Genomic DNA, 25,079 nt, shown 5'->3' on the forward strand with positions numbered 1-25,079 from the left:
TCCCCCACCTAACCTACGTCCTCCCCCAATGTCATGTGTGAATAGCCAAACTACCCTTCCTTCCTTCCCTGTGAACCTCTGGCCACCGGTGGACCCTCCAGAAATAGACAAACCGTATGCCACCACCACCAACCAAACACCAGAAAATGATAAACCAATCAAAACACGTCGCTGGTGTGTGTACATTTATATATTTATGATAATTCTGACCCCCAAATAACAGCAAATTCTTACCATCCACTCAAAGAGTCTAAGGGGAATTGAATTGCCTTGGTTTCATATATTCTGAGATTCATATTTGGTGCAGATATGGCTTCTCAGTCCCAATCTCAGCCATCAGCGCCGCCATCGAAGACATCGGTTCTGGCAGCTCCACTAAGTGCATTAGGGTTCGAGCTTGAAGAGATAACACCCAAAAAGGTCTCTGGTCGCCTCCATGTCACTGAAAATTGCGTCCAGGTTGTTTCTCTTTTCATGTCACGAATCTGACCCTGCTCAACTTTCTGAAATATGTTGTTATTTACAGAAGCAAAACACGTGATTAACTTCTTACCGTTCTTTTCTGCTGAGACCAGCCATTCAAGGTGCTACATGGAGGGGTATCAGCACTCATCTCTGAGGCCCTGGCTAGCATCGGAGCTCACATGGCCTCTGGTTTCCAAAGGGTGGCCGGGATTCACCTCAGCATCAACCATTTGAAGCGCGCCGAGCTCGGCGACCATATCTTTGCCGAAGCCTCCCCGGTCAACGTCGGCAAAACCATTCAGGTAATCCTCTCAGGTCTTCATCATCAACTATCATTTCCAATTAATTGCAATTCATAACTGGTAAATGATGCTACATACACAACAGTTATAACATTCTATTTCAACATAACTTCCTACTGAAATAGGTTTATACTAAAGAAATGTGAATGCCAACACCCAATTATCCACATTGGTTTTTCATCTTAAATCAGTTTATCATTTCCTTTCCTGTAACGAAATTGATCAACGGATTACATCATTCAACGATTGTTTTTGGGTTTGTCTATTTTTGGGCAGGTTTGGGAGGCAACAATATGGAAGATTGATCCTTCAAACTCAAACATCAAATCCATAGTATCCTCATCAAGAGTTACTCTTTTAAGCAACATGCATGTGCCGGAGCATGCGAAAGATGCCGGTGAAATGCTCAAGATGTATGCCAAATTATAAACTTTGTTGTACCCTATTCATGTTCAACTCTGCTTGTTATGAAACCAACAAAGAAATCAAAGACGCTTTGAGTTAGCATTATATTCCAAACAAACAACTCGAGATGAGATTGTCAAAGTTAAGAATTTCTGTCAATTTTTGAGTGTGATCAGCACTAAACACAAGGGACTTCAAAAGCCTGACTTGCATCGACATGGTACAAGGAACAAGATACATTGTACTGATGATCGCAGTCCAAATTAGGCAGGTCGATCACACAAATGAGTTAGACCGAAAAATCATGATTCGACCTGATCTGCATATAAAGCACCCGTTTGATGGCCATTTTGGTTTTAATATTTACTTTCCAATTTTTGTGATAGAGATAGAGGGGCAAAATGAGGAGTGGATAAGGATGAAGAGAGCTGGTGGGAGGGAGGAGGAGGAAATGGAGGTAACTATATGAAAGCAAAAACAACTTAAAATTGTTTTCGAATTTTGGTTTCTAATTTTCTTATTGTGTGTCATTCCATCCACACTCATCGCTCATTTCTTCCACCGTCCTTCCTTTACTCTTCTTCATTCCTCTTCTCCCTTGTACTTTTCCTCCGTCAATACCAAAAAAGGATGAAAGCAAAAGGCTAAAAACGCAATGATTATCAAAACGGGCCCAAAGTTTGTAGCTTTTTAACAAATCATGCAACTTAAAAAATTGAAACTTTTATTAAATTTGCAAATACTCAATACAAGAGCACACATACATACACACACCAAGTTGAGATTAAACAACAAATTGTCTCTCTGAATTCTTGCCAAACCCAGTTGTGGAAATCTGTTCCCTTGAAAACCCAAAAAATTCAAACCAGTATGAGCAAAAGCATGTGTTTTTAGCAATGTGAGAGAATTGGGGAAGCAAGAAAATGCAAATGGTTCTGAGAGCAGCAAGCTGCTTGGCCAAGTCGTTGATCTCAACACCGGAAAGTTTGAGAGAATACAACGTTCCGGGAACCTCCCGGTACACCACATTGGATAGTTTTCCCACTGCAACTGCCAATCTTCTCATAGCCTGAAATCCCAATAAGCTTGATTAGCTCATAAATTGATAAAATGATTGCATTGCTCAAAATTCAAAGCTGAAAAATATGCAGTGGAAGTGAGTGAGCAAGTGAGTGGCGTACGTTTATCGTTGGAATGCAAAGTATGGCGACGGAGAAAACTGCCGCAAAAGCCTGCAGGTTCAGAGCGCCATTAACACATTAAGCATCGGTTACTGGTTAATTAACAATAAGGGCAAATGGGTAAATGGGTTTTACCGCGGAGAGGACAAAGAGGAGAGAGAGGAGGCCCAACTCGGCGGTGGGTCGAATCCGCAGAGCTTTGACGGTGCGTACGGACGGAGTAATAGCAGAGGAAGAAGAAAATAGCAGCGGTTGCGTTTGGGAGGATGGAGTCGTTGATTTGGAAGTGGGGTTTGGGAGTATCCGCCGTTGCTGCGTCGATACAGAATCTACAGATGGAATATTGGATTTCTGGGCAACTACAGAGGCGGCTCTGCGGCTGCCGCCGTGAGGAGAGCTCCGCGGCTTGACCGCCATGACCACTGGAAGCGGCTGAACCCACATCATGCCTCTTTAATCTGTTTGCTCTATGTCTGTCTCCAAACGTCATGCCGTTGTAATTAAGAGGTATTAAATTTCGAAAATTATGAGTTTGGAGTTAATTTGTCCGCTCACCTGCCTACCTCTTAATGTAAATATATAATATATCAAACATATTTGCCGATTTGCTCTTTAAATTTGTATAGAGTTGTCGTAAATTTGTATAGAGCTGTTAATTTCCTCCATGAACTTTAATTTTTACCGATTACCCGCCTGAACTTTTGTAATTAGCCACTTTCCCCTTGAACTTTAATTTTAACCAATTACCTCTGAATTTTTATAAATAGCCCATTTCTCCCATGACGTTGATTTTAAAAATGAGAAATTAAGTTCTCATCCCTCTTTTTGCTATTCAATTGATTAAAATCTTATTCATTTTCAATTTTTTATCAAGGTCATTGGGTATTAATAACATCATTAATTATTTCAATAATAAAATAATTTTTTATTTCTAAATATATTCATTTAATGTTAAAAATGTTACAATTAGTATATTTATATTATGACTAAATTTAAATAATATATTTTTAGTTTTAGTTTGTGCCCATTTTTAATTTGTACCAATTTTCTTTTTAGTTTTAATTTGTACCCATATATTAATTTCTTTTTGTGCCCATATTTTTTAAAGTTTATTTGTATTTGTACCCATATTTTTTTTTTTGTACTTTTTATTTTGCTAAATGTACCCATGCTAATTATATGTACTCATTCTTAAATATATCAATTTGTTATATGTAAAATGTACCTTTTTTTATATAAAATCTATGCAATTTTTTTCTAATCACATTTTAAAACTTATATGGGTACATTAATTTTTTTTTCTTTGATTTTAAAATGTATTCATGTCAAGTTTAATCTAAGAAATTTACTAATGTTATTAAGCCTAATATCTTTTTTTTTTTTTGTGATTTTGAAGAATGTACCCATGTTTTGATACAATAATTTTTTTGGTTAATTTTGATGAATGTACCCATGTTTATACACACACACACACAATAGTGTATTTATATTTTAAGATTTTTAATCCCACAAATTATGGTTTTTTATTTAAAATCTCAATTATATAAACAACTAAAATTTCTAATTTTTAATTTAAAAAATATAGTAACGTACATAGAAATAAATTATCACATTAATTTCAGGGACCTCGATCAAAAATTAAAAACCAACAAGGTTTTAATCAAAGAATATTCATAACTAAGGACCGTATCCAAAGTCTCCCTTTTAAAAAGAAATTCATTCAATTTTTATCCATTTTGATCACGAGTGTGGAGCCAAAAATAATCAAGAGACGGCACATGGATTTTTGGGCAGAAATGACAAAATTACCCTTGAGGAGCATCGAAATTCCCACTCACAAGCAGTAGACAATCATCCCACAATCAAGTCAAAAGTGCCCAAAATAGGTATTTATTCAAAACCTATTTCATCCATCTTCTCCGCAAGGTAATTCCCAAAAACATTCATTTTAAATTATGTTAATTAGCTAATTAATCTATTAATGGCTAATTAAATTACCAATAAACTATAAAATACACTCAAAAACACCACAAAAGGCCGGCCACGTTCTCCCCCAATGAGGCCCGCCATGCCCTATATATACTACCTCATTTTCTCTAAAAATCTAGGTCTACACTCTTGCTAAATACTCAAAATTCTCCAAACACTTTTCCCTCAAAATTCTAACTTTGGCATTGGAGGTTCTTCAGCCAAAGCCCCCCCTAAATTCATCGTGGGCGCGTGAGGCTATTGGCCTTGACCTAAGGTGTTATTTGTTTTGTAGGTGCAATTTTGTCCAAGAACAAGAAGGAAGAAATTTGCATCCACAAATTGGTGTTTTCATTGAGAGTTGAGTCCCCGCTCGTAGAAGACTCTCGCATCCAAGGTTTTTCTATTTTTCTTGTACATTTGTAGATTTTTCGTATGTTTATATTATTAGAATTTTTTATTTGCAAAAATTCTTTGATAAAATGTAATAGAGAAGTACAATGGCTAGAAATTTAGAAAATTCAAATATTCAAAAGATGGGACCGCGGTGATTCCCGAGGCTAAATGTGACAATAAGTGGAGCGGCAACACCACCATGAGTTTCCACCACGGGAACCACCGCGGTGGCTACCACGGTAGCCACCCACGGCGAGGTCTATGATGTCACCACCACAGCCCGAGTCGTGCCATCCAAAGCCTACGGCACCAAGGTCACGGCCCAAGCCAAGTCACTACACGCCTAAAGTGAACCCAATGCGTTGCCAAGCCGAGCCCAAGCCTCGCACCCACATGCGTTGCACATCGAGTAGCCTACTCCCGTGGCCCAGCTTGCTCCCGCTGAGCAGCCAATTCCCGTGGCCCAGCCTTTTCCTGTGGCCTTCCAAGCAGCCTAAATCGGTCCAAGATTAGTTCAATCATCCCGACTCCAAATTTCTGGACCGACGATCAAACCAGAAGCATTTTCACCACATTTTTATGCGGATTTGACATTTCCCAACTCAAATCTCGCGCCCGGAGTCGACCACGCTTCCACTGCTTAATGAAATACATTCCTTCCAAATGGAGAACAACACTTGTCTCAACAAGTTATAGAGTTGACGAGCGCCCTCGCATAGCAGACGACCTTGGTGAATCAGCTTTTGCAATGCACCGAGATGCAATATGCCCCTGACGAGGTGTCCCAACGTAGGACAAAGGCAGACGAAGAATCTCTCCAGCAAGCAGCCACTTAACCAGTCGCGAACCGAGCGTTCTAATGGAGTATACTCTAGTCTTAGCACGAGGAGAAACATGCATTCTCAGTTAGGCCCACGGACAAACATATACTCACGGTTGGGGCCATACTCCGATAATCAACATGAGCAGCATTCTAGGCGAAGTGTTCATTCGCGGCAAGGCCCGCAAGGAGCATCATTCACCTCACATCAAAGTAGGCAGCACAACGGACGAAGAGAAACAATCACTCAATCTAGCTCAAGTTCAACCAGCAGCCTATGAGTTACTTGCTCGCTTGCTAGGAACATACCAAATGCATCGCAGCTGCACTGTAGACTAGCTGAACATATGGATGAGCATCATAAACCAGTAGGTCACGACCGAGGACAGCCGAGAGCTCCGCCATCCCCAACAAAGGTAAATTCAGGAAAAAGTATAAAAACTCATGACCAAGCGATTAAGCGATTTCTCGCGCAACGAAGCTATTAACAAGGCGCTCCGATGAGACATGACCAACATAAACTAGTCATCTTTCAATGACAAGATCGAGCAGGCGGGACTACCCCACATAGATTGCCGGATACAAAGACTACTTCTGTTCCAACAACAGCTTAGCCTAATGGTGCGTCGGGGGTAGACGAGTACCAGAATGACACACTAACCCAACTACCAAGAATCGAGGGCAGGCCTTGTTCTCAACACTTCAGACGATTTAATACTGAAGTAGCACATCATCAGTAGCCGAGCATCACAGACTTATTGGTCCAATTCCTCCTGTTGCGCACAACCTGGCCTAAGCCCTACTTTCACAATCGTGCCTACCTGCTCCACGGCTCTCAACAGCCATTGACCTATCACCATGTCTTATAACTGTGTCAATCTTGCACCACGGTTCCCAGCTGTGCCGATTTTGCCACGTTGCTCACATCAACCAAGCTTCAAAAGGGCACACGACGAAACACATAATGATGGCACAATAATTCTGGGAATTGCTCACTGTGCTTACACCCTTACGTGGGTTCCACAAACAGTTCGAAATCTCAAGCAGTTCGCCAAACAAGACCTCGCAGGCTGAGGATTATTTTAGTTATCCAGCAGTCCAGCTTTCCTTAACTGTTGTCCACAACAACTACTCAAAACCCTTTATGGGTCCGCTCTCCAGTGTGAGAGGATAAATTAATTGCTCTCCAATGCTAGAGGGTAAACCAATTCCCCAACACCCATATGGGTCTGCTATCCGGTGCGAGAGGATAAACTAATTACTCTCCAGTGCGAGCACCCATATGAGTTTATTTTCCAGTGCAAGAGGATAAACTAATTGCTCTCTAGTGCGAAAGGGTAAACCAATTTCCCGACACCCATATGGGTCTGCTCTCTAGTGCGAAATGATAAACTAATTGCTCTCCATTGCGAAAGGGTAAACCAATTCCCCGACACCCATATGGGTTTGCTCTTAAGTATGAGAGGATAAACTAATTGCTTTCCAGTGCGAGAGAGTAAACTAATTGCTCTCCAATGCGAGAGGGTAAACTAATTCCTCGACACCCATCTGGGTAAGCTCTCTAGTGCGAGAAGGCCACATAAGTCAAAAGATCGAATGCTTGAAGATCAACTAGGTAGTAAATGGTCAGGGGGCAGCAACCACTTTTGCACTTAATAGTTCGCTCATCTGACACTCCATCTTCAACAGCTCCGATCTTGACAGCTCCACCCTTGACTGCTCCATCTACGGCAGTTGAGAAATCAAACTCAAGCAGTTTCCTCATTTTTGGTAAGTAGCCCAGACGTGCAGCACAAATCGTTGCCCATGCCTATCCTTAGCTTCAATCAAGCCGAGCAACACAAGCAATGGCCCCTGCCACATCACCTCATTTGCCCATGCTAAGCCAACTTCTGGCCCTTGCCAGCCGAAGTGCTGCACCACCCCAACAGTTGCCTCGTGGCAGCACCTCCCAAGAAGAAGACAAGGAGAATTAAGTTTTTCTTACATTGGTGCGGCTTAAAGAAGACAAAGAAATCAACGGAAGACAATTCTTTGCATAGACAAGCAAAGAAGAGTGCTAGGGGAGGGGGAACAAATATCCTCTAGCTTTCTCTCTTTCTTATAGGGATAAATAATTGCCTTCCGAAGTTGATTTAATCCCCTACTTAACGTAGGCTTAAATAGGCTATGGAGCCGATTTATTTCCCTTCCATAGAAAAAGCTAATTCCAAGTCCAAGAGATAATCTGCATCAAAGTTGGAGATCTCTACACCTGTTGCCTTTCCTGTGAGCAGCCCAGCAGGTGTGGGGGCATTTGTGGAGCCAAAAATAATCAAGAGACGACACGTGGATTTTTAGGTAGAAAGGACAAAATTACCCTTGAGAAGCACCGGAATTCCCATGCACGAGCAATGGAAATCATCCCATAATCAAGTCAAAAGTGCCCAAAATATGTATTTATTCAAAATCTACTTCATCCATCTTTTCCACAAGGTAACCCCAAAACATTCTTTTTAAATTATGTTAATTAGCTAATTAATCTATTAATGGCTAATTAAATTACCAATTAACTACAAAATACACTCAAAAACACCACAAAGGGCCGGCCACCTTCTCCCACAAGGAGGCCTGCCATGCCTTATATATACTACCCCATTTTCTCTAAAAACCTAGGTCTACACTCTTGCTAAATACTCAAAATTCTCCAAACATTTTTCCTTCAAAATTCTAACTTTGGCATCGGAGGTTCTTCGGCCAAAGCACCACCCCCATTCATCGTGGACGCATGAGGCTATTGGCTTTGACCTAAGGTGTTATTTGTTTTGTAGGTGCAATTTTGTCCAAGAACAAGAAGGAAGAAATTTGCATCCACAACGCGGACAACACATGACATGGAAAATTAGATGGATAAAAATTGGAAGAAAATTTTAAAATCTAACGCTAGGGGAAAAATTGGTTATTTAATAAAATTTTAGGTATAATTGGCTAAAATTAAAGTTTAGGGAAGAAATTGGCTATCAAAAAAATTCAAGGGTAATTGACTAAAATTAATGTTTAAAGGGAATTTAGCACCTCTCTACAAGTTCAGAGGCCAAACTCTTCAAAATATCATTTTGCTCCAATAGTATTCTCTTTTTGAAAAATACTTATTATTAGCTCATAAGTCCTCCTTTACTATACATATAAGCCTATGTGCTTTGGTGCCATCCATCTTTCAAAGATCAAGGTTGAACTTGCTCGAAAATCTTCTCATATTTCTGCCTTTCTGGTTTAATCTATAATGCACTCTACAGAACCGTACATGAGATTTTCACCTCATACGGATCCTCGTTCAATTCTTTTGAAGTCATTGGATCATTTTCCTCGTTCGAGAACCTCTTCCCTTTTTCCACTCCGTTCTGAAGAGTAACTAGGACCAATTCAATCACGTTTTCATTCATTTGGGGTAATTTATCCGTTAATATCTAACAGAGGTTGGTCTATGGAGCCAAGGCCGAAGCAGCCATTGCCGTCGGCTTTGATGATTTTTGTTGATGCACAAAATCAGCGAAGACTTTGGTACAACAGAAAGTGTCAGGTTTTGTGACCTTCGCTTGGTTGCTTCGGTCACTAGTGAGGATAAGTACGTAAATGAATAGAGACAGAGAAGCAAACACAGGATGTACGTGGTTCACCCAGATTGGCTACGTCCACGGAGTAGAGGAGTTCTTATTAGTAGTGAAGGGCTTACACAAGTACAAAGGATCAAGCTCTCAATTTAGTGAGTTCTTGTGAATGATTTAACACAAAATGGCATTAGGCAATATTGTGGGGGAATGACCCCTATTTATAGAAAAACTTGTAGCTTTGTCACATTGACATGTGTCATGTTATGATTGGTTCTTGATGTTGACACGTGCTGCGCTCTGATTGGCTTCTAATCTTGACACGTGTCGAGTAGTGATTGGCCTCCTGGTCAGAGGGGAACTCTTCTGGGTCCTTGACAGTATAGCGTTGGCCGGTGCTCGGTAGTTTCGGGATTGGTCAAGTATGGTACAAACAGTGCTCCCCTAAGTTCCCGAGTGAGGGAAACTCCTCGGTTGGGGACTTGCAAGATCCAATCCCTTGAGTAATCACGAAACTTCTAAGTACCGAAGTGTGGTCTGATCTTCATCTGCCCTTCTCTGGAAGTACCTTTCCTCCATCCGGGAATGGTGTACTTAGCTGATGTTAACGCACAAGGTAATGTATCAATTTCACTTGAAGCTTAGTTGTAGTTTCGGGCTTAGTCAAGTGTGATACAAACCCTATAGTAGGAGTCCCCCAAGTCGCCGAGCTAGGAGATCTGCCGAAAGAGGTGACAGACAAGGTAAGCAGTCAAACTTCCAAGTAAGCAACCCAGGATCAGAGGTTTGACGTCGGCTTCCGGTTGATTGTTCTCATTCTCCTTGTCTCTCATTCAACTGCCAGGATAAGGAGAAGCAAATGGATAAGAGATGATATGAGATACTTTTGCTTTTGAAGAAGTAACTTTCCACAGGCTTATTCTTGAACTGTGCTGGAGGGTTTTCTGGTGCCCTTCAGAGTATAAGGCCGACTAAAAAATTTGAGGGTCAAAACAAGTCCATCAAATCTAGAGTACGTTCGACCTTGATGATATGGGATACTTTTGCTGTTGACGGAATAATGAATGTGGTATGGAAAGGTGTCGTGCTGTAGTGATCTGTTTCAGCTCACCGTTGAACCTTCTGCTTCAATCTTTTGCATGGCAGAAGTGGTGTGCAACCTTTGCATTTAAATGGTCCTTCAGAACATTCCTTCATAGTGACTCATCCACGCTTGGCAGCTTCAATGTAAAGAGCCAATATCTGATCAACTGTCATGAGGTATTTGCCGGTGGAATTCGTGACCTTGACAGCAGTTGAGGATGAGTACTCGAGAGCAATGCTAAGTAAGCAACCAGGCAAAGGCTCCAGGCAGTCAGTTCCAAATTGGAGGTTTGATTTCAGGTTCCGACTGACTGCTCTCTTTCTCCTTGTCCTGCAGGTGTGGACAAGGACAAAGACAAAGACAGGGAGAAAGCATGATATGGGATACTCTTGCTTTCGACCCTGATGATATGAGATACTCTTGTTCTTGGTGTGGCTTATTTGCTGAGGTATTATCGGGGGGAAATAAAGCTGAGTATTTCGAGAGGTTATGTTGAGGGTGCCTTTTCGAATGTGAGAAAGGGTTGAGCATTTTTGCAGGTTTGCCTGTCCGTTGAGGAGGGAGGTCAATGTATATAGGGATTTCCCAATAACAAGTAGTAATGCTATTCCTTTACCCTTCTTGGTCACAGCAATGTAGTGGGAGCTGCCAGCTTCACGTGTTTTAATTTTGTCAGAGCACTTTGAAAAAGTGGTATGTGGTATCTGGAAAGCTGATATTACGTGTGGAGATTACAGACAAGCTTTATCTAAGGAAATCTGGCTTTCGAAGTTCTGAGAGTTGTGCCTCTTCGGTTTTCGAACAAGCAATCCCGTCGAGGATCTGACTCTCGAGATTCGGAAAGCGGTGCTACTCCGGTTTTTGAGAAAGTAATTATGTTGGGAGTCTTTTCTCGAATGTGAGTAAAGGTTGGTCGTTCTTGCCAACCTGTCTTGCCACAAAACACGGAGGTCGACACACATAGGGACTTTCCAGTTGTCAAGCAGTGGTGCTGTTCCTTTACCCTTATGGGTAATAGTAGGGTAGCTGGCACTTCGAAATTCTCGTGCCTAAACTTTGTCAGAGATCTTTGACAAAGTTATATGTGGTACCCGAGGAGTTGATGGTGCATATGGAGAGCGGTGATTGATCAGTAAGATTCACGTGCTTTCTACTTCACCAGAAATCTTCGACAGATTGCCCGTAATTTCCGCAAAGCTGATTGTGCATGTGACAGGTGCTGACGAGGCTGCAAAAGCAGGTGCTTCTTCGATTTCTGAGATCGGCCCTCGTGGTCTCTGAGCAGCCCAGCTTTTGAGAAAGCAAACGCCTCTTCGATTTCTGAAGCTCCGTCGAGTGCAGATTTTTATAGAGGCTGGCATTAAGTTCCACAGCACACTTGAATCTCTACCAGTAGAAGCTCATTTCTTGCACTTCTAAGATCTTGATTTGTCTGACCTCTTCCTTCTTCAACACATTTGAAAATGTCTGGACCCTCCGACCGTCGTTTTGACTTGAACCTTGGAGAAGAGACAGCCACGCCTTCTCCAGACAACATATGGCGCCCATCCTTCATATCCCCTACTGGTCCTCTTACCGTTGGGGATTCTGTGATGAAGAATGATATGACCGCTGCAGTGGTGGCCAGGAACCTTCTCACTCCCAAAGATAACAGACTACTTTCCAAACGGTCTGATGAGTTGGCTGTTAAGGACTCTCTGGCTCTTAGTGTTCAGTGTGCAGGTTCTGTGTCTAATATGGCCCAACGCCTATTTGCTAGAACCCGCCAAGTTGAATCATTGGCTGCTGAAGTGATGAGTCTCAAACAGGAGATTAGAGGGCTCAAGCATGAGAATAAGCAGTTGCACCGGCTCGCCCATGACTATGCTACAAACATGAAGAGGAAGCTTGACCAGATGAAGGAATCTGATGGTAAGGTTTTACTTGATCATCAGCGGTTTGTGGGTTTGTTCCAAAGGCATTTATTGCCTTCGTCCTCTGGGGCTGTACCTGGTAATGAAGCTTCAAATGATGAACCTCCAATGCCTCCTCCTTCTGGGGTTTTGTCAAGTACTGAGGCTCCGGATAACCACCCTCCGGTGCTTTCTCTTTCTGGGGCTCTACCGACTGCTGAGACTTCCCCTAAGCAACCTTTGTGAAGGCTCCCTTTTGTTTGTTTATTTTGACTCATGTATATGTACATATTTGTGGCTTATCGAAAATATTAATAAATAAGCTTTGCTTCATTTCAACATATTGTGTTAAATACACCAAAGCCTTCTTCATAAAGTTCTTTGAATTTTTTGCTTTTGTTGAAACCTGTATTGTTGAAGCTTTGTGAGTGGAGCATGTAGTTTGAGGTAGTGTTCCCTTAATTTCCCGAGTGAGGAAAACTTCTCGGTTGGAGACTTGAAAAATCCAAGTCACTGAGTGGTTGTGAGACTGCCGAGTATCAAGGTGCAGTAGCATATGGTGGGAGTCCCCCAAGTCTTCAGGCGAAGAGAGTTGCCGAATGAGGTGTCTAGCTAGTAGTCAATGTCATGAGTAGGAAAACTTCACTTGTTTCTTTTCGAAGTGGTAACCCAGGGCTCTTTCTTCATATATTGTTTTTTGTTATGAAGATGTGTTAGGCCCAAAGAAGTGGAGGCCTAGGAACTTTTTTTTTTTTTTTTTTTTTTTTTTTTATTATTTTTTTTTTTTACTCCCTCCCTTTTTCTTGTGTCATTTACATGGGTGTATTCGAATGGAGCTGAATGAGGGGTAGGGTATGACTCATTATCATGTGCCATGATTTTGTCTTCCTTTAGCTTCTCTTTTGCTTTGCTTTAGTCTTCCTTTAGCTTTTCTTCAATATAACACCATTTTCTGTGGCTCAGATCGCAAAACCATCTTCATGAAAGTTGTTCCTTAGCTCGTGAACTACAACATATCCGAATTGGAGATCCATCGGAGCAGTACAACTCCAGAAATTCAGGTATGATGAGTGATTGTTCGTCATTTGTATATCAACGCGTCAGACTTGTTGTGAGCTTCAAAAACTCCATTTTCTCTTGCTCAGATCAACATACTTTCTTCATCGAAGTTGTTCCTTAACTTGTGAACTACAACATATACAAATTTGAGGTCCCTCGGAGCAGTATAACTCCAGAAATCCAGGTATGATGAGTGACTGTTTATCATTTGTCTGTCAACCCGTCAGATTTGTTGTGAGCTTTGAAACTCTATTTTCTCTTGCTCAAATAAGCATGCTTTCTTCATTGAAGTTGTTCCTCAGCTTGTGAACTACAACATATCCAAATTTGAGATCCCTCGGAGCTGTATAACTCAAGAAATTCAGGTATGATGAATGACTGGTTATTATTTTTCTGTCAACCCGTCAGATTTGTTGTGAGATTTGAAACTCTATTTTCTCTTGTTCAGATCAGCATGCTTTCTTCATTGAAGTTGTTCCTCATCGTCTCTTTCATAACATATCAAAAATTCAGAATGAACTAATGGTCAAATATTTCCAGATCTTCGAAACATCACAGCAGCTTCGAAATCTGCAAGAATCCGACTGTCATGCTTGGAGCTTCAACACTTTAATTTCCGTGGCTCAAACAGAAATGGTTCCTTCTTGAAAGTTGTTCATCTGCTCAAGAACTAGAGGGTGTCCAAAATTCAGCTCCATTGGAGAGAAGCAGCAGCTGCAAAAATTTGATAGAGAAAAGGAGGCGAAGCTTTGTTGGATTTCTAGGCTGGGGAAGATTCCAGTTTTTGTAGCAACTTCAGTACTGGTGAATTGCTTGTATTTTTGTCCATAACTAAATTTTGGACTTTGAATTATTATTTGATCTATCATAATATGTTTGGGAACATATATAAGTGAATAAATAAGAAGGAAGATTTTGGGCCCTTGTGGGTGTAAAACAAAAAATGTTTAGGTTGTGTGAACAAAATTTGTTTATTTGGAGCAAGGTTTTGTGTTGAAGCTTTGTAGGTGAAGCTTTGGTGTTGAAGCTTTCTAGGTGAAGCTTTGATGGTGAAGCTTTGTAGATGAAGCTTTGTAGATGAAGCTTTCTAGGTGAAGCTTTTTTGGGTGAAGCTTTGTGGGTGAAGCTTTTTAGGTGAAGCTTTGTGGGTGAAGCTTTGGAGGTGAAGCTTTTTTAAGTGAAGCTTTGGGCCCTTGTGAAGCTTTGGAGGTGAAGCTTTTCGGGTGAAGCTTTTTTGGGTGAAGCTTTGTGGGTGAAGCTTTTGAGGTGAAGCTTTGTGGGTGAAGCTTTGGAGGTGAAGCTTTTCGGGTGAAGCTTTTCGGGTGAAGCTTTTTTTGGGTGAAGCTTTGTGGGTGAAGCTTTTTTGGGTGAAGCTTTGTGGGTGAAGCTTTTGAGGTGAAGCTTTGTGGGTGAAGCTTTGGAGGTGAAGCTTTTCGGGTGAAGCTTTTTTTTTTTTTTTTTTTTTTTTTTTTTTTGGCGCTTGACACGGTCTTCATTTGCTTGTTTTGTAGTGACTGTGGAAGACGGATTGCTTTCTGATTGAGAAGGGTTCCGGCATCGCTTTGCACCATCTTCATGTGGGTAATATAGGAACTTCCTTATGTTTTGATCATGCATGTAGTGATAGAATTTGTTTCTTCTTATTGTAGATGTCAGAGCCTGGAAGTTCTAGTGATGAGGGCTCTTCTAGCTTTAGCTCTAAGTCTGAGTCTGCAATGTCGGAGTCTTCAGGGTCTTTGTTAGAGTCCGGTACTAGAGAAACATTGGATGATCTTCCCAACCGTCAAACTTTAGCTATTGCTAGTTCTTCCTCCATGGCGTTGGGTGAGGGGGTTGTTTTTGATGCCATACCCATAGTTCGCTCTGAGTTCACAGCAGACCATCTAAAGAATAACTTGTTAGATAATGAGAAGCAGGTTGAGGCGCTAAGGCAGTCATGTAATATCCCTCGTAGTGTAGGGATACGTTTGGTACATGATGAAGAATGGCCTTCTGAGCCTCCCCAGGGTCATGTTATGTTCTACACCCAGATATTACTGACTTTAGGGGTGAGACTACCTTTACATCCGTGGTTGCAAAAGATGTTATCTTTGATCGGATATGCACCTGGGCAACTCAATCCTGGTTTCTGGGATACTTTGATTGGATTTTATATCATTTGGATGGAGTGTGGGTTGTGTGAGCCTTCCTTCCATCAGTGGCGTTACTGTTACAAGATGCGCCCAGCAAAATCATGCACTGGTTATGCCGAGTGTGCATGTCGGAGTGAGAGAGAGCGTATTGTGTATGGTAAGAAAAAGGCATACTACACATGGAAAAACCGTTGGTGCTTTCTGTATAATGATTGGGAGTATGATAAGGGTGTCACGCCTGAGCGACGTGTGCTTACTCACTTCCAGACTGTAGGTTGTAACGTATCAACCGTTCGTACTATTTGCTATTTGTTGTGGTCTTTTCTTGCTTCTAACACTTTGCTTCATGTAGTGACGCGGGGCACCATCCAACTGTTTGGGCAGGAGCTATCTGACATAGAGAAGGTGTTGAGGGTGCCCAAAGAGGATAGACACTTAAGCAAGCTACGACCCTTATTTCGTCGGTACGGTTTTCAACCCTTAGTTTCCGAGAGCCAGGGACGATCGAGTAAGTTGTATCCTTCATGTAAACTTAGCTCAATTCCTTACTTTATTTGGAAAGTTGTATTTCTTATTTTGATTTTCCTTATGCAGTGGAGAAGGTAAGCAAGAAAACAGGGACTAGCACCCATAAAAGGAAAGCACCAGTGTTAGTTCCTTCGGAAGACATCCTACCGCATAAGAAAATTCATAAGTTCCGAGGGGAACCATCCGTTAGACCTAAGTCCCAAGATGGGGTCCTTAAGGGGCCTGCCTTTAAGAAGACTGGAGTCGAGACCGTTGATAATGCTACTGCCGTAGTTGCAGGAGAAGGGAACCGACTGTTGCCTCATCCTCTTACTATGGAGCACACTGTCCAGGAAAGTGATCCTGGTTCCCGCCATGAGGGGAAAGGCAAGGAAAGAGCTGGCAGTGTCCCGTGGAAGGACTTGAGGGTTGCCACGCGGCCAAAGGATTTTGGGGATATCAACAATTGCTTGGCAGGGCGTCGATTCGCCTTCGATGAGCTCGGAAAGCCCTTAGCTAAGGATGAATCGGATTGCGACCGGATGTTGAAGCTGTCTTCATATGTGAGTGTTACTTTGTCATTTCCTTACTTTTTCCTCTTTATTATCATTATTTAGGTAGTGATGATCGTCTTGCCATGCAGGTCATGGCCGAGTATCACGACAGACTGCAAGAGGTTGAGCGGTACAAGGCAAAACTGAAGGAGAATAAGCAGCTTGTGGACGAGGCCCGAAGGAATAAGGGACTTTTGACTCAGGCTCTCAAACTGAAGGATGAAACCATGGAGAGCTTGAAAAGGCGAAATGGTGAGAACCTAAGGCTTAAGAAATTGTTTGAGGCAACTAAAAAACAGTTGGAGGTGGCTACCTTGGAAGTATCCAAGGTTAGGGGAGAATTGGATGGTGCCTTAGTTGAGATTTCTGAACTGGAGAAGAGCATTCCAACTGAAAGGGAGGCTGCTGTGCAAGAATACTTAAGTTCTTCGACCTTTCATCTTGCTATTAAACCCTACTGTGCTCAAGAAGCTCGCTTTGAAAAAAGGAAATGGATGGCCGTCCTTGATCGTTATGATGATGGGAGCATTCTTCGAAAATACCATGAAGATATAGATGAGCATCATCGAAAGGGCGAGACATTTGTCCTTGCTGTTGATCCTAGCAGCGAAGATGAGTCTGATAATGAAGGTAGTGCTGATGCACAGACTCAGCATGGTGAAGAGGATCTTGGGGATGCAGAGGATGATGGTAGGACGCGGAATGATACTGCCAGGGGTTCGGCTTCAGATGAGAATGAATAGCAGTGTCTTTACTATCTGCATGTATTCTGGATGTAGTAGTCTGATGTGTGTATAACATGTGCCCATGTTATAAGCTTGAGAGTTTTGGATTTTAGGTGTTTATGAGTGTTTGCACTATTATTAATGCATGTTTGGCTATGTATGAATAGATCTATTGTTTGGATATAAGCCATTGTTTGGTTGTTCCTTTCTTTGTATAGTCTTGTCGACACATACTTAGATTTTGTTTCGTGTTGGATATATCTGCTTTGAGGTTTCAACACTTGAGTGTTCCCTTGCTAGGAATGTAAAAGAGTGAGGGCTGAGTTGGCTAAATTACCTCTTTATTGAATTCATTGCCAAATGGCCTTCATTACATAGGATGCCGAACGGCTATAGCTCAACATTTGTACATCGTGAGTCTATTTGTAGTAGTACTTCAAGTGATCAGCGTTCCATGGATGGCCAAGGGTCTTGCCATCGGAGCTTCTAAGTGTGTAAGAGCCAGGGCGACTGATGCCAATGACTTCATACGGTCCATCCCAGTTTGGACTAAGTGTGCCTTCACTCGGGACTCTGTCGCAGAGTAATCTTTTCTTTAAGACCCAGTCTCCTATTTTGAAAGAACGAAGCTTGACCCTAGAGTCATAATAGTTGGAGATGCGCTGCTTGTAGGCGACATTCCTCAAGTGAGCTTGGTTTCTGTGTTCCTCGACTAAATCCAAGTTGAGGGTGAGTTGTTTGTCATTTTCACTTTGAATGTAGTTCTGGACTCGGAATGTTGCTTGCTCGAGCTCAACAGGGACAACCGCCTCTGTGCCAAAGGCAAGTGAGAATGGAGTTTCTCCTGTTGAAGTCCGATATGAAGTGCGATATGACCAAAGAACTTGGGGTACAAATTCTGGCCAACAGCCTTTAGCTTTGTCCAAGCTGGTTTTCAAAGTGCGCTTGATTATTTTGTTGATGGCTTCAACTTGTCCATTAGACTGGGGATGAGCTGGAGAGGCAAAGCATAAGTTGATGTTGAACTTAGAGCAGAACAACCTGAACTTCTTGTTGTCAAACTGTCGCCCATTGTCAGTGACTATCGCATTGGGAATGCCGAATCTACAAAGGATGTTCTTCCACACAAAGTCTTCTATCTTTGCCTCAGTAATGGTTGCCAAGGGTTCTACTTCGGCCCACTTTGTGAAGTAGTCCACTGCAACGACTGCGTAACAGACTTTGCCCTTCCCTGCCGGCATTGGGCCGATCAAATCAAGTCCCCACTGGGCGAAGGGCCAAGGGCTGATCATAGGAGTAAGAGGCTCTGGAGGGGAATGAGGAATAGTTGCATATCGTTGACATTTGTCACATGAGCGGGATACTTTGATGGCATCCTGGTGGAGTGTTGGCCAGTAATATCCTTGGCGAAAAGTCTTGTGTGCTAGGGACCGAGATCCAGCATGATCTCCACAGACTCCCTCATGTATTTCCCGAAGGACGATTTCCGCCTCGGCAGGCGTAAGACACCTTAAGTATGGCAGGCTAAAACCTCGCTTATAGAGTTGATCATTGATGATCAGGTAGCGGGTAGACTTGTATCGAATTTGCTTAGCCTGGACTTTATCATTTGGGAGGGTGCCATGAGCAAGGAAATTATAGATCGGGGTGATCCAACTATCCCCCTGTTGTAAGTTGCATACTTCTGCGGCCATGGTGCTTGGTGTTGCCAACAGTTCGACATGAATTTTTCTTCCAATCTTGTCTTCCACAGCTGAGGCAAGGCGAGCCAGGGCGTCTGCATGACTGTTTGCCGCTCGAGGAACTTGGGTGATCTGGTAGTGGAAGTGCTTGAGCAAAAGTTGTGTTTGCGCAAGATATGCTGCCATGGAGCTGTCCTTAGCATCAAAGTTGTTGGTAACCTGGTTGACCACTAATTGGGAGTCACTGAAAATATCAATTTGTTTAACCCCGAGGTGTTTGGCCAAACGTAATCCTGCCAGAAGGGCTTCATACTCGGCCTCATTGTTTGATGCCTTGAATTTGAAACGAAGAGCATACTCCATTGCTACCTTGTCGGGCGTAGTCAAGACTAGTCCCGCTCCACAGCCCCGTTGGTTGGATGAGCCATCAACATACAGACTCCAAGCTGAGGTCGTTGATTCTACCTTCTGAGCTTCCGGGGGTAATGAAGCCACTGCTTCAGGTGTAGAAGCAATGTCAACCGGATATGTGAAGTCGGCAATGAAATCTGCTACTGCTTGACCTTTTTCGGCTGGTTTTGGTTGGTAGGAGATGTCAAACTCACCCAATGCTATCGCCCATTTGATCATTCGCCCAGACGTGTCAGGACTCTGGAGTATCTGTCGAAGAGGGTGATTGGTAAGCACGATGATGGCGTGTGCTTGGAAATAAGGGCGAAGTTTCCGAGCAGACATGACCAATGCTAGAGCTAATTTCTCAATGTTGGAGTATCGTGTCTCCGCATCTTGTAGGGCTTTGCTAGCGTAGTAGACAGGTCGCTCAATATTCCCATCCTTTCGAATGAGAACGGAACTTACGGCTGAAGCTGATACCGATAGGTAGATAATGAGAATGTCTCCTACCTCGGGCTTGGAGAGTAGAGGGGCTTTACTCATGTACTCCTTGAGGTTTTTGAATGCCTCGGCACATTCATCAGTCCATGTAATGTACTTCCTACTTCCCTTAAGTGCTTTAAAAAAGGGAGCACATTTGTCTGTGGCCTTAGAAATGAACCTGGTTAAGGCTGCCACCTTGCCAGTAAGGCTCTGGATGTCCTTTGAAGTTACCGGTTCCTTCATGTCGAGGATTGCTTTGATCTTCTCGGGATTAGCTTCAATGCCTCGTTGGCTAATCATGAAACCTAAGAATTTGCCAGAGCCTACGCCGAAGGCACATTTGTTGGGGTTTAACCTCATTCGATACCTCTTCAAAATAGTGAAAGTTTCAGATAGGTTGGTGATGTGTTGGTCAGCATGTTTGCTCTTGACTAACATATCATCAACGTAAACTTCCATGCTCTTCCCAATCTGCTCGGCGAACATTGAGTTGACTAGTCTCTGATAAGTCGCTCCTGCATTCTTTAGGCCGAAAGGCATGACTTTATAGCAGTATAGTCCTCTGTCGGTAGTGAAGGCTGTGTGTTCTTGATCCGAAGGGTTCATGAGGATTTGGTTGTATCCTGAGTAAGCATCCATGAAGCTCAGGAGTTCACACCCGGCCGTAGAGTCTATAAGTCTGTCAATAAGAGGAAGAGGGAAGCTATCTTTCGGACACCCTTTGTTTAGGTCGGTGTAGTCAACACACATTCTCCACAAGACCTTTTGAAGCAAAAGACTTTCTTTGGTCGGATTTTTCTTAACAAGGACCACATTTGCTACCCATGTCGGGTAATTGACTTCGCGGACAAAGCCTATGCCTTTGAGTTTTTCAACTTCTGCTTTCATTGCCTCGTATCGTTCAGCGTCATAAGATCTTCGCTTCTGTCTCACCGGCTTGATCTTGGGGTCAATACTCAAACGATGACAGATGACATCGGGAGAGATGCCTGGCATGTCCTCGTATGACCAGGCGAAGACTTCAGTGTTCTCTTTCAAAAAAGATATCAATGCTAACCGAAGGGGTGGTGACAATGTGGTGCCAATCTTCACCATGCGATCTGGATAATCTCTTGAGATAGGTACCTTCTCCAACTCTTCAGCAGGTTGGGCTTGCTGGGTGAAAGAGTCATCTCGAGGATCATCGGGTTGATTGTTGCTATCAGGAAGATCCAAGTTCGCTTCATCTAGGCTGGTCTTTGTGACTTGGTCATGTACAGACAGGGTTTCCTTGGGTCCGGGCAAGTGTTGTTGCTTAACTGAAGTGTTGTAACATGATCGTGCACTAAGCTGATCTCCTCTGATGTAGCCGTTGCCATGGGGGGTTGGAAATTTCATCAACAGCATATGCGTAGATACCATAGCCTTGAGATCATTGATGCCTGTGCGCCCAAAGATGACATTGTATGCCGTTGGGCAGTCAACCACTAGGAAGTTAGTGGTAATGGTAGCCGTGTAAGGGCCTGTACCAATAGTAAAGGGTAAATGTATGCTCCCTAAGGGTTGCACGATATCACCGGAGAAGCTTATCAGAGGAGAAATCGAGCGATCGAGCAAGTGTTCAGCTACACTGAGCGCCCTGAAAGCTTCGGCAAACATGATATTGACCGAAGCCCCTGTGTCTACGAGGATTCGTCGAACATCAAAGTTGGCTATGTGAGCCTCCACGATCAATGGGTCGTTATGAGGGTAGATGATGCCTCTTTCTTCCTCAGGGTAGAAACATATCGGATCCCAGTTAGGTTTTTGATACTTCCCTCCCCTGATGTCTTCCACGTGAAACACTTGGTGACCAGGCCTCAGACTTCATTCACTGTTTTTCATGGCCCTATTGGAAGATTCAGATATGGGTGTGCCGCCGCTTATGGAATATATGACATTCACCTGGCGTTGGTTACGGTTATCCCTTTGAGGGTGAAGAAGGAATTGATCAATTTTTCCTTCTCGTGCCAAAGCTTCAATACGATCACGGAGGATGATACATTTCTCGCTATCATGGCCGTTATGCTCATGGTAGCAACAAAACGTGCCCGCGTTATTCGGGGGCGTGTAATCTGGGTGCCTCGGCTTTGGTTTTGGTATCAGGTGAGCTATGCTGGGGTAAATGGCCGCGCATGTGGCATTCAAGGGCGTGTATGTCTCATACCTTGGGGTAGGGGGTATCTTGACGCGGGTTTGACCCACTGCATTGACTGCCTGGGGGCGAGCGTTATTGTGGCGATACCCTTGGTTATCGGGATAGTGTCCCTTACTCTTTTTACTGAAAGGAGAGTGGTGAGGATGGAAATCCTTCCTCTTGCCTTGAAATTGATATGTCTGTTGATTCGGTGAAGCATTATGCAAGGCATGGGGAGGTGCCACTGCTGTTTGGGAAGTCGAGGTCTTCTCATTTAGGTGAGTCTGGCTTCCACCTCCCACTTGTTGATAAAGGATGGTTGTAGGGGGTTTCCCCTGATATGTCTTTGCCTCGGCGGAGGCATGGTTATAAGCCTGCGCCATCACCTCAGAGTAAGTCTTCCAAGTATTGGCATTGATCATGTATTTAAAGAAACAATCACGTAGGCCTGCCGTGAAGGCTTTGAGGGCAGTCTTGTCATCTGCCTCGGCACACCGGGAGTATTCATGGCTGAAGCGGCCAGCATACATACGTAATGACTCGTCTGGCTTCTGGCGGATAGTGTACAAGTCATCTGCAGAGTGCAAGCGATCGGTTTGGAAAATGTGTTGGGAAACAAATAGTTTCCTCAATTCCTCAAATGAGTCTACCGTCTCAGGTGTAAGACGACAATACCAATTTAGAGCTCCACCAGAGAGGGTGGAGGGGAAGAGAAGACATCGCTCTTCATCGGTGTGCATCCGGTATGCCATGGTGGACTCAAAGAGGTTAAGGTGCTCAATCGGGTCCTCTTTTCCAGTATAAAGTTGCAAGCCAAGCTTTTGCTTTGTCTTTGCTTGAAGGGGGGTGTTGAGGATCCTCCTTGTAAGAGGGCCAGGCCTGGGTTGGTTCCAGTCAGGTATTTCAGCCTGACGTTCAGCCTTCAACTTGTTTACTTCCTCAAGAAGTTGTAGGACAAGGGGGTCCTGAGCGGAGTTATGTGTCACTGGAGCTTTCTTTCGTAAATCTCCATCTCCTCTTGGAATTAGGAAGGTTTGATCAAGGGCATGTGATTTTTCCCTGGACTCGCTGTACTGGCTTCCAGGGTATGTCTGTCGGAACACCTCTGAGTCCCCTGTACCCTCATGTCTCTCTGGGACTTGTTGCCCCTTCCCCAAATTGGTGGCCGGCTTGGGCCGTGGCAGGGGACCGAGTCTCTCAGAAATCCTTGGGTCATTAATCTTTGAGCTTATATGGATGGAATTCTCTCGACGTTGCTTCAGGAAATCCCGACAATCGCGAAAGACGGCTTTCGATCCTTCTGCCCCTTCAGTAAAGAGGTGTCTCCCTCCACTTCTCATGGTTCGGGTCGAAGCAACTGGGTTAAGAGAAGCCTCATGTTGATTATCAAGTCGAGGGGTAATCTGTTCCCTATCAGGGATATCTATGTCGAATGCATGTGACCCTCCATGTTGGAGGGCACCCAGTTGATGGTTGACTTCCACGGGGGCAACAAGCTCGCGTGTCTGAGCTTGCCTAGCTTCGTGGAGTGTCTCGAAGAGCTTCTCATATTGCTCCTGGATGACCTCATTCCTTATTGCTATCTTGTTGTTCTGAGCTTCCAACTCATCGACTTTAGCTTGAAGAAGAACTCGTTTTCCTTCCTTCTTTCGTTGTTTCGCACTATGTGCAAGGGGGGTGTCATTCTGTGTGCTGTGGCTTCCTTCGCTTCCCATGTTGGAGAGGGATGCCTGGTCAAAAGAAAGTGTACGAATGATAGAAACCAGCTTGACACAGCTGAAGAGAGTAGGAATAAGTGTCGCTTCCCACAGACGGCGCCAAATGTTGATGCACAAAATCAGCGAAGACTTTGGTACAACAGAAAGTGTCAGGTTTTGTGACCTTCGCTTGGTTGCTTCGGTCACTAGTGAGGATAAGTACGTAAATGAATAGAGACAGAGAAGCAAACACAGGATGTACGTGGTTCACCCAGATTGGCTACGTCCACGGAGTAAAGGAGTTCTTATTAGTAGTGAAGGGCTTACACAAGTACAAAGGATCAAGCTCTCAATTTAGTGAGTTCTTGTGAATGATTTAACACAAAATGGCATTAGGCAATATTGTGGGGGAATGACCCCTATTTATAGAAAAACTTATAGCTTTGTCACATTGACATGTGTCATGTTATGATTGGTTCTTGATGTTGACACGTGCTGCGCTCTGATTGGCTTCTAATCTTGACACGTGTCGAGTAGTGATTGGCCTCTTGGTCGGAGGGGAACTCTTCTGGGTCCTTGACAGTATAGCGTTGGCCGGTGCTCGGTAGTTTCGGGATTGGTCAAGTATGGTACAAACAATTTTATTGTCGATGCATTGAGAGGTACCTGCTTCTACTAAAAGGCTCACCTGGAGATCAAAAGAGCAGATGGCAATGAGGCCTTCATTGCAGAACAGGTCTTTGAGGAAACACAGGTAAAAGTTCCAAATGTACTGAACTTTGCTGCTGTGCTTTCAAACGGCTTCTACTCCATCAAGCTTGACATGTCGAATAAATTATTACAACGGTAGTAGCCGTCCTTGTTTGATCTTCTGTAGCGAAATACGAAGCATTTTGATCGTTATGCTAAGATTTAATGCCGAATCCAGTCAAGCAAATACTTCTAGCCTTAGATGGCAGCAGATAATTTACAACAGAGTCAAATATTTGCAGTTTTTGCATCTTATTGCAATTCATGCCAAGCAAACAGCACATCTTTTATTTATAAACAGTTACAGGAGGCCCTAATGCATCGCATTGGATACTTGAAATTGTTGGAAATTTTGAGTAGAATTTTATTGTCTCACATTGCTCACCATCACAAGGTTTCTTCACTTTATAAGGTTTTGTCCTTTATAAAAAGTGATTGAAGTGATGGACCTTGGAGAGTAAAATTGGACTCACCCTTAAGGTTGGACTTTGGGATGTAATAATTAATTGATAATTAATATATATTAATTAATTATCAAAAGATGGTCTTAAGGTTGCGAACAGACATATGATCACTATATATATATGCATTTGCATATCATTCAAATCACTGAAAATCATCAATCCTCATATACCAAGCATACTGAGAGTACCACAAACAAATTCGCCAGAAGTCTAGTTTTCCGGTGCTGGAATTCTAACTTAGATCGTTGCATCCTGGTGAAGCAGACGTCCATCGAACTGCAAACATTGAGTAGGGACGAAATTTCTGTTTCAAGGAAATTACGGTACGAAAACCTCGATCTTCAAGTTGTTTGTTTTATAATTGTGTTTTGTTCATAC

The 25,079-nt window shown here is 43.1% G+C and overlaps 3 protein-coding genes and 1 long non-coding RNA gene across 10 annotated transcripts in view; 3 read left to right on the plus strand and 1 right to left on the minus strand.

Annotated features, from left to right (window-relative positions):
• LOC126607563 (1,4-dihydroxy-2-naphthoyl-CoA thioesterase 1-like) lies at positions 1-2,970 on the plus strand. 2 transcript variants are annotated; one of them, XM_050275208.1, is made up of 3 exons: positions 1-459; positions 576-794; positions 2,108-2,970. In XM_050275208.1, exons 1-3 carry the CDS (start codon positions 310-312, stop codon positions 2,243-2,245), a joined length of 507 nt encoding a protein of 168 aa, XP_050131165.1. In that variant the 5' UTR covers positions 1-309; the 3' UTR covers positions 2,246-2,970. The 2 variants fall into 2 exon arrangements, with proteins under 2 accessions (XP_050131165.1, XP_050131166.1); XM_050275209.1 differs by lacking the exon at positions 2,108-2,970 and adding an exon at positions 1,044-1,271 and having other exon boundaries at positions 31-459; positions 576-767.
• LOC126607556 (aspartic proteinase-like) overlaps positions 2,689-25,079 on the minus strand; it is a 26,154-nt gene continuing 3,763 nt past the window's right edge. For 3 of the 5 annotated variants that reach the window (XM_050275198.1, XM_050275194.1, XM_050275197.1), the window contains exon 15: positions 24,471-24,977. In XM_050275198.1, the coding sequence (XP_050131155.1) occupies positions 24,939-24,977 (39 nt within the window). In that variant the 3' untranslated portion in view covers positions 24,471-24,938. Of the gene's footprint in view, positions 2,827-24,133; positions 24,359-24,470; positions 24,978-25,079 lie in introns of those variants that run through there. The other 2 variants (XM_050275199.1, XM_050275196.1) reach the window with 2 other exon arrangements.
• On the plus strand, positions 12,865-14,125 carry LOC126607569 (uncharacterized). 2 transcript variants are annotated; one of them, XR_007617668.1, is made up of 3 exons: positions 12,865-13,161; positions 13,246-13,524; positions 13,700-14,125. It is a non-coding gene; the product is annotated as an uncharacterized LOC126607569 (long non-coding RNA). The 2 variants fall into 2 exon arrangements; XR_007617669.1 differs by lacking the exon at positions 13,700-14,125 and adding an exon at positions 13,608-13,650.
• LOC126607552 (uncharacterized) lies at positions 14,745-17,450 on the plus strand. The gene is made up of 3 exons (XM_050275190.1): positions 14,745-15,799; positions 15,886-16,361; positions 16,442-17,450. Exons 1-3 carry the CDS (start codon positions 14,809-14,811, stop codon positions 17,093-17,095), a joined length of 2,121 nt encoding a protein of 706 aa, XP_050131147.1. The 5' UTR covers positions 14,745-14,808; the 3' UTR covers positions 17,096-17,450.

This window comes from Malus sylvestris, chromosome 16 (assembly GCF_916048215.2).
Source record: "Malus sylvestris chromosome 16, drMalSylv7.2, whole genome shotgun sequence".
NCBI lineage: Eukaryota > Viridiplantae > Streptophyta > Magnoliopsida > Rosales > Rosaceae > Malus > Malus sylvestris.